Below are 12,508 nucleotides of genomic sequence, written 5' to 3' on the forward strand. Positions count from 1 at the left end.
AGACCACGTCTCGCGGAACAGGCTTCGCGATATCTCACGAAACACTGTTGCGCTGCGACGCGCCTGGCATACATCTACCTAGGCCTGCGGCGCTGACACGCGAGTCGGGTATCGCAAAGATAGAGCCAAACGGACAGAAGAAACATTATTTGTGGGACCTGTGGTTTTTGATTTTTTTTAAATCCAATTTTTGAGCTAGAATCCGACTAGAATGCTCTTCTTCGAAGTCGATCTTTCTTTTGATGACACAAAACGACCCTGAAAATCCCAGGTCGCTAGCTCAATTCGTTTTTGTGTCTGAGCTAGAGGTGTGCAAATTTCGACGTAGCTCACAAGCGCAACCGATCGCAACCGCAACGGGTCGCAAGCGCAACGGCTCGCAAGCGCAACTGGGTCACAAGCACAAGCGCAACGGGTCACAATCGCAACGGGCCACAACCGCAACGGGTCGCAAGCGCAACGGGTCACAAGCGCAACCGCGGGGAGCCGCCTGTTAGACGGCATCGACTATAAAGGAAGCCAGGAGCGGGAGCGGAGAGCGCGCTCTGGATGAGAAATCAACCAAGCCTTTGGTCGCTGTCGATGTGCACTTCTCGCACGACTTCTCGTGTAGAATGTAATACCTCTCAGACACTTTCAAACGTTTTGACACACGCACTGCGCCCGCGTTGGCGCGGCAGCGATTACTCTTGCGGTAAATAAATAATTATTAATGGTGTTGAAGTGAGCTGGAAGTCGGGAAATGGTGTCCGGCGGCGGCGGCGCCCGCGGTGCACTCACCGTACATTTCGACGCAAGTGATTTGTACTCGCAGAAGTGTGTGTACTCCGCAGATTTTGTGCATTCGGTTACTTCAAATCGTCGCCGTTCTGTGCAACTCTGGTTGCGTTTCTCCGGGAAAGGTTACGATTCGGTGATCAGCGGCAACGTTGAAAGGAGCGGAGATTAACATTTCTCCTTGCTTTGATGTAAATGTGTGCGGCGCTATGCCGAACGAGCTAACCCAACCCCAGCGAAGTAAGTGCTAATTTCGGGCACTATTCGCTGCTGTGTCATGTGTACCAAGTGAAACAACACGAGTTGTTAACACAAAGTACAAGCTCGCAGAGGTTATGTATCGGTCGCCTCACTTTCAGAGAAACCTTTCTCGGAGAAACGCAACCAGAGTTGTACAGAACGGCGACGAATTGACGTAACCGAATGCACAAAATCTGCGGAGTACACACACTTCTGCGAGTACAAATCACACTCTCAGCCCGTTACTGACATTTTGCAAATACACAATGAACTTGCTTATACAGCAGTAATACTCACAAATTGCACGTAATACTCACAAATTTAGTAAGTTATACTAATTATTTTGTTAGCAAGTACTTAAAATCATCTTCCTAAGTAATTGCGAGCTTGTACGCTGCGCTTGTGACCCAGTTGCGCTTGCGAGCCGTTGCGCTTGCGACCCGTTGTGGTTGCGATCGGTTGCGCTTGTGAGCCCCTCCGTGCAAATTTCAGGGTATCTTAGGGGTCCCTCCTGGACAACGAAACGCCTGGTGCAAAGCCTGGCAACTACCCCTGCCCTAAGGGGGTGAAAGGGGGTAACAAAGAAATAGGGGTTGGTCCAAAAAGAAGAAAATTAATTATTTTTTATGGTTCCCTTAGGAATAACTCGTGAAAGTAAAGCCCTTGCGGGCTAAAATTTCGTTTGTTTGCCTCTATCTTGAACCGTTTAGGCGCTAGAGTGTTTTTTTCGACGAAAATACGGTGAAAATGACCAAGTTGCACATGAAGACGTACAAGGAGGCGTTCAATCGTAAAATGTCAGAGGAAGTCCCCCCCCCCCAAACAGCACATTCTGAGTGAGATGCTACCCTTCGATTTACCGTATCTTTGACCGTTCAGGAGCTAGAGGTAGAGGTGGATACATTGAAAGCTATTGCAAAACGTCAAGTTTTAAGACTGTTTGACACACAATATACAATCTATAACATACAATCTGCGCGGGTTCTTTTTTTTAATTCTTAAGCAAAGCAGAAGGGTGCGGTTGTAGTCACGGTGTTGCCCCGTTACAGTCTTTTGTCATGTCCAAGGAGCAAATTCCTAGGGCCGCAGGCCCCCCACCGGACGCGTTAGTTTACTCAAATGTGCAAAGTGATTTACCGCGGTCACATTATTTATTTAATTATGCACTTCAGTAAATCGCCAGACCCGACAATCGCCGCCGGCAGGCCAAGCAGGCCCGGCCCCTGCCGAACGGAGTTGCCGGCGCAGCGAAGTGGTGCTGGCAATTCCGTTTGGCGGAAGGGCGGGCCTGCTGGTTGAGTTATCGTGATGACAGACAAACACACAGAGAGACGCGAAACTTTTTGATCATCATTGGAGTAATTAGCTTCGCTAATCGCTCAGCCAATTAGTCTGTACCTTATTTCTGATAGATTTGCCTCATGCTAATGTCGGAGCACCCGAGTAGCTTGGAGACAAATGTCAGCATGCAAACTTAATTCTACAAAGTTATTCAATGAAAGTCATTTAAATTGTGCGCATGTCAGTGTCATCTGACCAACAAGCGTATGTCAACAGAAATTCCATCGGACAAATGAGCGTATGTCACTGTCATCTGACAAAATGTGCGCATGTCAGCAAAAATCTAGTCAAATGTGCGTATGTCATTGACATACGTATATTTTGTCAGATGACTTGTGACATACGCATATTTTACCATTGCATCCAAGCCTATTCAATTGTGAGTTTTCAATATTTCTCTTCTGCATGTGATGCAGGACCTGTTTAAGTACATAGTGTAAAAAAGTGATTTTTGAAAAATCAGTGACATACGCACCTCTGTTAAATGACAGGTGAATTGTATCCCACTTTTTGTTTCCTACTAAGCACTTATTTAATTATCGATTGGATGTACTATGAAATGTAAGAACAAATTTTAACCTTAGGGTAGTTAAATCAGATTTATTTGGAGATCAAAAGCACATTGGGCTTCAGTCAACTGTACATTCACATAAAAACATATACAAGCTCAATCTGTTCGAGTTATTGTGCATACAGAAAGACAAGCAGACACAAAACATATTAGATCACGGGAGTAATAGGCTGCTCTTGCTCAGCCACCTTCTTTTTATTATTTTGTGTTACGCGTTTCAAAGCTTTGTAAACGGTTCTATTTTTTGTTGACTTACAAGAAAGTTTGACAAACATAATTCTGATATTTGAAAGATTACATATATTTTCCCTGCAAATTTCTTAGAGCAATGGTCCCATTCCTCTCTCGGGAATAGTAGAAGTCATTTCAAGTCATTTTAGTGTCAATAATCCGGGGCACTGTGAGTCATTTTGATGTCAATATGACTGAGGTCAGATTTAGGTCCAACTGATGCCATATGTAGTGCAGGTTGATGTCAATTTAGGGGACCATTTTGAGGTCATTGTGACTTTTTCATGCTGACCATGAAATGATGTCAACCTGATGTCAAGATGACTTTCCATTCCTCCTTGGGTAAACAATAGTATACTACATTAGAGGAAATCGCATTGCCAGATAATATTCTATAATATAGTATATTCTTCAGATGAATCATTTGAGGAAACGATTAGCTTGTTTTTCAAGAGGACAATTTTTTGAGTGGACTTGGCTGGTAAGTAAGACATCTAGAAGGTCAAGTCATCGGCCGTATTGCTAACCACAGGGCTGAAAGAAGCAATCCAGTTGCTGTGACTGAAGTACTGCTTGAAGATATGCCCCCATTTTCTGGTGCAGGAACAGATGGCACTATCCCTGATGTGCCTAATTCTATAAAGAATTTAGCTGAGTCCTTAAGCGTGCGGTTTAGACTTCCGTTCTCGTAGTCGACGTGAATAAGTCCAAAAGGTCGCCTGCAACGTACAATAAAATCAGAGGACAGTATTTTGATTAATTTTCAGGCAGAAGGCTTGCGAAAATAGAGGTTCGTGGTAATGTGTTTATCAGAGGAGTGCATGCGAGGCAGACTTCTGCCTCGCGCTGTTTCGCAGAATCGGCCGCGGGGCAGCCGCTTCGGGCAATGGCTTCCATCTTCGGATGTATTTGGGGCTGGACTGCGCGAGGCAGCCTTGCTGCGAGGCAGCGCGAGTCACCGTGTCTCGCGCACCATGCGCCACTCGCTGAGACCATCGTTTTAGCGTGGCCAGCCAATGGCAGCGCCGTTAGCTGGGCGGGAAAGGTGTAGATGGTCATTGGTCATCTCCAGCTCCGCTCTGCGAGGCACCGCCTGCCTCGCACATTGCGAGTCTCGAAGGTCCGGGGCGAGGCTCGCAGAACTTCGGCTGGCGAGCGCGAGGCGAGGCAGGCGCGAGGCAAGGGAATATCGGCTGCGAGGCAGCGCGAGGCAGAATTCTGCCTCGCATGTACACCTCTGTTGCATAAGCCCGCTTTAATGCTTCTTTAAAAGCAGAAGGGCGGGCTAAAAAACTGGTTTTGTTGTTAAATGAGTTATTGAGCTTTTGGAGCAAAAACCGTGATTATTTTTCAGCATGGGCTATCACCGACAAATGTGGGATTTGATTTGTCGGTGGCGGTAATAACCAGATTTTCTCTGCAAAGTTTGACTTTAAGCATGGTCCCTTCGGATTTTCTCCGTAAGCAATAGGCCTAATTGTTTTCAGATAATTCCCGATCGCGTCACTACTCTCTTTTGATGTGTACACATGATTACCTAGATTCTTGATTTCTAACAACTCGGCCTTTTCATTTCTTGCTTACGATATCTAGCAGAGAACAACGATTATTTGACTATGTAGGATTGATCCCTTGCGTTTCCCGCCGAATTTCGACTGATTTTCATTAACTTTTATCCCGACGATTTTCTGGCCGCTGTACACGCGATGCTAGAGGCAGTTGCTTGCCGCCTCAACAGCAACAAGCTTTTTTAGCTTTAGAAAGGATTTATGACTGCTTGTTCATGGTAAACTGGACCTCCCCATGGTCCATGGTGTCCCATTAACAAAGTTTTGTCAAAACTCTTCTAAATTAAAAAATTTGGTTCACCTTAGGCAACGTGCTTCTCATTTTTCCGATGCAGAAATCTCATACTTACTCAAGGTAACCCGCGGTAAACTCCCAAACATCCATTAAGGCCCATACATAGTATGCAAGAACCTCTACGTCGTATTCTTTAATGGTGCGTGCTAGTGTACGGAGGTTTACCTGGAAAAGAGGTCATCATTAGACTGAAAATGATGAGGCGGTGGGGGGCGGCTGAGGCGTATAAGAGATACTCTGGAGATCCAACAGTGGGTCTTTTCTACACTTGCATGTGTGGAGGAAAATTCCTCTCTTCGCTTCTCCTTGCAAGTGTGGAACACACACTCACACACTTGCGCCAGACAACGCTGACCTACTGTTGCAAACGTTGGACTTCCAATACTTTGGGGGCGTTTATTCAGTGTTGCAGCGTAGGTCGTACGCTTCTAAAAGTCAGAATATGCCCTAGAAGTACGGCAATTGCCACTTTTGAAACAGAAAGACATCGTTGTTTCACTGTTGCAAGTGCGGAAAAGTTTGTTCCACACTTACAAGTATAGCACAGTTTAACTGTTGGATTTGGACGGTATGATCAAATTCAAGGTCATCCTATAATCGTTACCTAGGTGACCCTTGTAATTTGAAGGCAAGCAATGAAAAAGAGATCGTCGACCACACTAGAACACTGGGCTTACACTTAAATATGCAGCCCGGGCGGTATCCTTCACTCCTAGATGCTGGGAGTCACCGTAGCCGTTCTCGGAGATGATGATTGGAGTGTGGTAATTGCTCCACGTCCACATGAGAGCATCCTGCATTAGAGACTCTTCGGTCTAGACGTCATGAAAATAAGTCACACAATGTTAAATTTTACTTCGGCTAATTTTAAATGTCTTTTCTAAAGTTAGAGGCAACAAATACTCCTTGCGTCAAAAAGTTATATTTTGTTTGGTGATAATTTCTCCCTACTTATTCCATCGCATTTTATCGAGTAAAAGTTATCATGTTCAAAAGAGCGGTACTTCAGGGGTATGGCAATAAAACGTGTGGGCGCACTCTTTTTTAACGTTATCACAGTTCATGTATCAGTGCTGGTTAGTTCAGGGACTTCCTTAAAACATGGTCTACGCTACAATCACCCAAAGTTATAATTATGGTCACAAATACGTTAATGTTGCCTCGACCATATTTGTAAGTGGTCCCTGATTTGATGGTTGCTACTGCTTTTTCTTTCTCCTGGCTGAAAGTAACATTAGCAAACACCATCTGACCGCTTTCGCTGAGACAGAAGGACATTTACGTATTGAACCGTTGAAAATAGAGAGTAAAAAACGGGGTTATCATACCGCACTAAAGTCGCCAATGCCGGTAACCTCGACGAAGGGCATGTCTCTCATTACAGGACCCAGGAGAACAGATTCCTGGGCACTAGATGTTTGATTGTGGTTGTAGCTGGCTGTACACTTACTGTACACATTTAGAGCTATGAAGTCGGTGGTTCCCCCTTTCAAGGAAAAACACATGCTCTTATTTAGAAAGGCAGAGAACACAAACAATCCTTCAGTGTAAAACTGGCGTGCACACATTAGTCTCTTCGATTGGGCGGGCATGGCCTATAATTTTGGCCCGCCCTAGGCTACTGTAATCAATGCAGAGTCGGGCTAAAATTTAAGGCCATACCCGCTCAATTGAAAACACAAGCACATAATTCCGATTCCGAAGTTGACAAAAGTACTTTATTTCCAATTCCAAGTTACTTCACAAGTCGAAGAATAGCAAACAGTAAAAACACGTCCCTTTAATGCCCAAATATCGTTGTCCGCTTAGAAAAAAGTAAAAAGTAGTCGTAAGCAAAAGCGAGTTACCACAAGTTGGAAAAGGTGAACGGGTCAGAAACGTCAGCACAGTTATGGGTAGTAAAAACGTTAACAATACTTGTTAACTGCGAAACGAACCCACGGGTTAGGGAATGTGGCCTTTGTGTATGCACCTTTTTGGGTGCTATCTTTGTTTATTAGGTACCTTTAGTTTAAGGGGGCAGACTTGTGAAATGAAGAGTTTTAGAAAATGGTCAGTACAGTAAAACCACTCCCCGCATCGATTTAAGACTAAAGGTCTTAAAGGTTTTAAGGTCAACCACTGACGGCATCATTTAAGAGTAACTAGCATTTTTTTACAGTTGCAGACCGACCCGATACAGAATAATCCTTCACACCGAGAAGGGCTGCATCGCCCAGTTGGAGGCGAAGATGGGCTTGTTCATGTGCGCACACCGGCGCCAACGGCAATATTAGCGTCCATTTATGCTTTCAATACACCTTTAGTCTGAAATCGATGCGGTGTGCAGTTTTTAAGTACTGACGAATTTTTTTTGGCGCGGGGAGCCAAGTAGTCAGGGTGTTCTGCGAGGGGGCCACCACTTCGATTGAGAATGTACACAAGATTGCGTGATAACAGGGATTACACGTCAATTTTGAGTGATTACACGTGAATGTTGATGAATTTTAGGCTCCAATACCATCAAATATATATGATTACGCGAGTGGTGGCCCTCTCGGTGTTCTGTTGACTGGTGAACGTTACCCAGATGCGGCCGAAAATGCAACAGGTATGGTGTTAAACCATGTCGCACCTCCCCCCTGTCTGGCAGAAACGGGTCCGTTTAAAAAAGTACCTCTTCGAGGAAACTAAGGACTGTAGTCCCCCCACGTTATAAGGTGTTGCACTATGAAAACTCAGAGGAATAACGGCCACCTGGCTCGCGTTAGGCTCGGCGTTATGGCTCTTTAAACAGTGTGTAACTGCCCTGACAAGTTATCACATGCACTTGAGTCTAAGCAGGCCCCTTTAAACACGCGGCTTTCGAGCTACCGGTGGCTCGCCCGGCTAGTGAACCGCCACGGGCAGCATACGACAGCTGCGCTGAAGTTGAAGTAAAGAAGGTATGCACAATGCCACACTCACAAAAATGTTTTCTTGCCGCAACCGAAATCTACTTGAGCCAAGAATATTTTATTCTTGTCACTTCTACAAGAATTCGTATTCTCGGCCCAAGAAATTTGTTTGATGTGTCAATCCTCCATAACAATCTTACTTCAAGAATTATTTTCTTATCCCAAGAATATTTAGTCTTGGCTGTAATAAGTGAAATAGTGCCCCCGGAGACAGTCTTGAACTCTGTCTCACAGTGGGTTAAGACGGTAGTGATAGCTGGTCCGATTCTCCTTAATGCAACTTATGCCTTCATTTGGCACTGCCGGGATTCGAACCCTGCTCGTGTCAACTCAGCGCTAAAGCGTAAGCAGTAACCGTTTGTTTTTTTTTTTTTTTTTTTTTTTTTTTAGCTATGAAGCCACATGCGTGACCGTGTCTCCAGCGCTGCCTTTGTACCTCAGGTAGCCCGGTCCTCCCGCGCGCTCCACCCTAATCCGCCCGTCCACCCCGCACCCACGCCCGCCCGGCCCAGTTACATGTTTCTTCGCACCAGCATATTATTTTCTTGGGCTAAGCAGAATGTATCAAGGATATCTTCTTCTTGTGGGAATAAAACCATGTTTCTTCGAACGAGAAAAATCGTCTTCACTCAAGAAAATTATTCTCATCCCAAGTAAAATTGAGTCAAGAATATTTTTGATATTGGGGCAAGAAAACATTTTTGCGAGTGCACTCGCTCCGCTCAGGCTTCGGTCAACTATACCGGGTTGTGCGTGCATCTACCGTCTTATTTGCAAGTCTTTAAGTCATAAAACTTTGACTTTCAACACCCAGAGAAATCGTTTCTTGTTTCAAGTCAATTTTTCCTTTATGTCAAGTGCACGCTGACACAAGATCAAATTTACTCTTGAAGAAAGCTGCTATTTTCCTTCGAATAAGAGAAAAATCTTATTCCAAAGACAAAATTGGCTTGTTTCAAGGATGAATTTCATCTTGTGTCAGCGTGCACTTGAATCAAGAAACCATTTTTCTGGGTGAGAGACCCACATACTTCATCCAGTATCTCACAGTCTGGGACACGGCGTGAATCGCATGCAATGGTAGTCAGTTGAACACGAGCCATATTTAATACAAACCCGCGAGTAACTGTTTTTCTTCGGTAGTCAACTCCGGCAGGCGAGGTGTAGTAACGCCCTCCTCGGCATCGTGCTTATCCACAAGATAACGCAACAAAGGATGATAGTCCCCGAACACAAGCGGGTGGACAAGTGTGCCAGCAAACAACTGATTGAATGTTTCGGACGCCATCACATCCTCTGACCGCGTAGTCTTTGGTGTTGCTGGCCACATCACCACAGACGTACCCACTTTTCCTGAAGAAGTCAAGTATAAGAACACACAAGTAGAATGCAACTATGTTTATGAAACATGGATGGCCTCTGCGCATCGATACGCACTCTCATTTCCCTACGGATGCGCTACCTCCGTAATACGGACAACATTGTGCAATCGTAATACGCATCACAAATCAACTGTAATACGGTTAAAGTCATCCGTTATATGGATAATTTCATCCGTATTACAACTATTGCTTGATCCGTAAGTTACGATGAATTTAGTCCATGCTGCACGTTTCTAATATGGATGAAATTATTCGTATGACGGATGATTTTAACCGTATTACAGAAGATTCGTAATCCGTATGAAGATTGGGAAAAAAATCTCCGTATTATAAAGGTAGCGCATCCGTAAAGAAATGAGAGTGCGCATAGCTAAGAATACATACCTTTTTGCTTTGCTTGATACTTGTTCTTGTAAAGCCGATAGGTCTTCGCGTGCGCTATAATAATGTTGTGCATACACGGGTAGTATGGCTCTTCTTGAGGATTCGTCGTGTTCTTCTTGTTGCGAAAGTAATGGCAATACATGTTGGGCTCATTGATAGTGTTCCAATACTTCACCTGAAAATTGGTATTAAATGTCTTAATAAGCAGTCGTCATCCGACGCTTAAAACCGGGCACTCTGTTGAATCTCATGAGATTGTATATCTGCGGACATATAATGTCGGACAGCCAAAGTATAAATTAACAAACTTGGTTGTGCTTGAGAGTACTGAAAAAAAAAACAACAACAAGTAAGCACAAGATTGCAAGTACTACAACGTAATGCACATAATGCGCACAAAAAAAGGATCCGAAGCTGACAACTAAAACCTTGCGGCTGGCTCCCTTCAACACTCGTTCGTAGTAGTTCTGTATAAACACAGAGTTTATAGCGGATCTGTGTAACAACATAGTTTTCTTTATAGGTTTTGGTGTTTGACTCAGGTCCATGAATCAGCAAAACAAGAAGAAGAAAAAGGATTTCAAATTAAATTTTTGTTTCACTGTTGTTCTGATTTGAAAACCAAACCCCACATCTTTGGAAGCACATAGGTCTACGACGTTGTCCGGACCCACCCCGCCATCGCCCCGCCACGAACTCCGTGTTTACTGTCCTGGTAACTGACCCAAAAAGTGTTTCTCTCCATTTAAAACAAAGGGAGTATGAAGTAAATATTGCAATCTTGGGCACAAACACCTTGTTCCTTTTTTAAAAAAAGGGCACTTAGTGTCAATCAATGGTATTGATCTTTTCTTCACTCTAAATGACCCAGGCCTTTCATGCTACTTTCTTCTGAACATCTGCGTCAAAGAGAAAATAACATATTTTGTAACTTAACTAGACCATCTAGGCCTGTACTAATAGCCTATTAAGTTGTACTAACAGCGCAAAATCGCGCAATAACCGTACTCAAGCCTAAAACAAGTGTGAGAGCGCAGTAACTACACAATCCTGCAATAACTTCCGAAATATATCGGACAAATGTCTTGTTTTAGTTTTTACTAGCCTACTAGTCGTACACTCTCCTGTAAGCTCTTAGTACTTAATTGTAAATTCTCCTAAGTGATTCTAAATGCATGTTCCAGCCAGTTCAAATTAAAATATAGCGTGATGTTAGTTACTAAAAGTGACAAAAAGCAACAAATAAAATACGATATTAGCTTAAAACATGCGAAATTTCATGAGTTAGTAGCAATAAGTCCATGGAAACCTTGAGTGTATCCTCGTCCTCACCTTTTCTCCGAAAGTTTTGAATAAGAAGTCGGCATACTCAACGTATCTGTCAATCATCTCAGGAGAGCCCCAGCCTCCTGTTACATCCTCCACCACGTATGGCTGGTCAAAATGCAGCATGGTGACCTACAGATAAACATAGGTTGTTAATGATAAACCGAACAACATCTAACGAATTGTTCACAATGTTATGACAGCGTAGATCACAACTCGTAATAATTGTCAGTTGTCAGGAACGGTCAACAAGCCTACACGCATGTTCATAAAACCTTATACAATCTGGTGTTCTTTCCTGGTTTGTGAAGCTACACTTGCCAGGGCATTAAAAATATAAACCTGTTTGAAGGTTAGTTTTAAGTGTTTAAACCAAATACACTTAGTGTGAGTATGATGTTGAACCCGAGAGAACTCCCTTCGTCCCATTTCAACCCCACCCGCTAAAACATTTTTGGAGTTGTTTTTACAAAGATCTTATCAATTCAGTTTGATTCTTTCACATGTCTAAATGCCCATGTCTAGGTCTTAAATGTTAAGTCTTAGGTACACAACATATCATATCACGATTGAAAAAGTATTTTAGGCAAGCCTTACCATCGGCACCATACCGTTCTTAATTACTTCATCAATATAATCTTTGTAGAACTTAACACCTTTCTCGTTGATATTATCTACACCACCAGTGGGGAGAACACGAGACCACGCTATTGAGAAACGGTGCGAAGTAAACTGTAAAGTGAAACAAAACAGAGTAAAACATCGGTGAACCACAAGTAAACTCAAAGTCATCATCACAACCGTATATCTTCGTCTCACATGCCTTTTTACCCAAAGCTTCAGAAATATATTTTTAGCATTGTGTGTACACCATAGCCATGCCAGGTAAAAATAATAGTTATTTTACTCCCTGGTAGATCTGGAATTTTGAACATGCGGGGTGGCCCACTTACGCCGGCCGTCGTGCTACTGTACTATGTGCAGGCGTGAGGGCGGGTTGCATACTCGCACGGGGCCATAAAAAATTTATAATAGATATTGTGTGCATTTTAATTTTCGATTTTTGAGGGCTAGGGGGTTAACAAGCGATGGGCTGCACCTGGAAATGGTTCTTTGTGATAAGAACAACACGTTGGCCAACGTGTGGGTGGCTGAAGCTACGTACAAGGACAACAAGCAGGCCCGCCCTTCCGCCAAACATAGTTGCCAGCTCCGCTTCGCTCCGCCGGCAACTCATTTCGGCAGGGGCCGGGCCTGCTCGGCCTGCCGGCGGCGATGGGCGGGCCTGCGGCCCGACCATTTCTGTCACGCGATTTGCTAAAGAAAATGATCGAATGATGAAGCGGGCCTTCGGCCTGCTTAAACCCGTCGTCTTTGCGTTTGCCCCGTAGACACGAGAAGGGGATGTAACGGTGAAGCACCGCGACTACAACCCACCCTTCTGCTTAGAAAACGTG

General features: G+C 44.1%; 1 protein-coding gene across 1 annotated transcript in view; it reads right to left on the bottom strand.

Annotated features, from left to right (window-relative positions):
• Window positions 1–2,938: 2,938 nt before the first annotated feature.
• The window catches only part of LOC113214388 (myrosinase 1-like), a 28,898-nt gene continuing 19,328 nt past the window's right edge, over window positions 2,939–12,508 (bottom strand). Inside the window, exons 4-11 of the mRNA XM_052272617.1 lie at window positions 11,649–11,783; window positions 11,058–11,183; window positions 9,726–9,900; window positions 9,076–9,312; window positions 6,352–6,509; window positions 5,701–5,838; window positions 5,079–5,188; window positions 2,939–3,879 (exon numbers count right to left, since the gene is read on the bottom strand). Coding sequence (XP_052128577.1) covers window positions 3,663–3,879; window positions 5,079–5,188; window positions 5,701–5,838; window positions 6,352–6,509; window positions 9,076–9,312; window positions 9,726–9,900; window positions 11,058–11,183; window positions 11,649–11,783 — 1,296 coding nt within the window. The 3' untranslated portion in view covers window positions 2,939–3,662. The remainder of the gene's footprint in view (window positions 3,880–5,078; window positions 5,189–5,700; window positions 5,839–6,351; window positions 6,510–9,075; window positions 9,313–9,725; window positions 9,901–11,057; window positions 11,184–11,648; window positions 11,784–12,508) is intronic.

The sequence above is a fragment of the Frankliniella occidentalis genome, unplaced genomic scaffold, assembly GCF_000697945.3.
Source record: "Frankliniella occidentalis isolate FOCC.00 unplaced genomic scaffold, Focc_3.1 Scaffold214, whole genome shotgun sequence".
In the NCBI taxonomy this organism is placed as follows: Eukaryota; Metazoa; Arthropoda; class Insecta; order Thysanoptera; family Thripidae; genus Frankliniella; species Frankliniella occidentalis.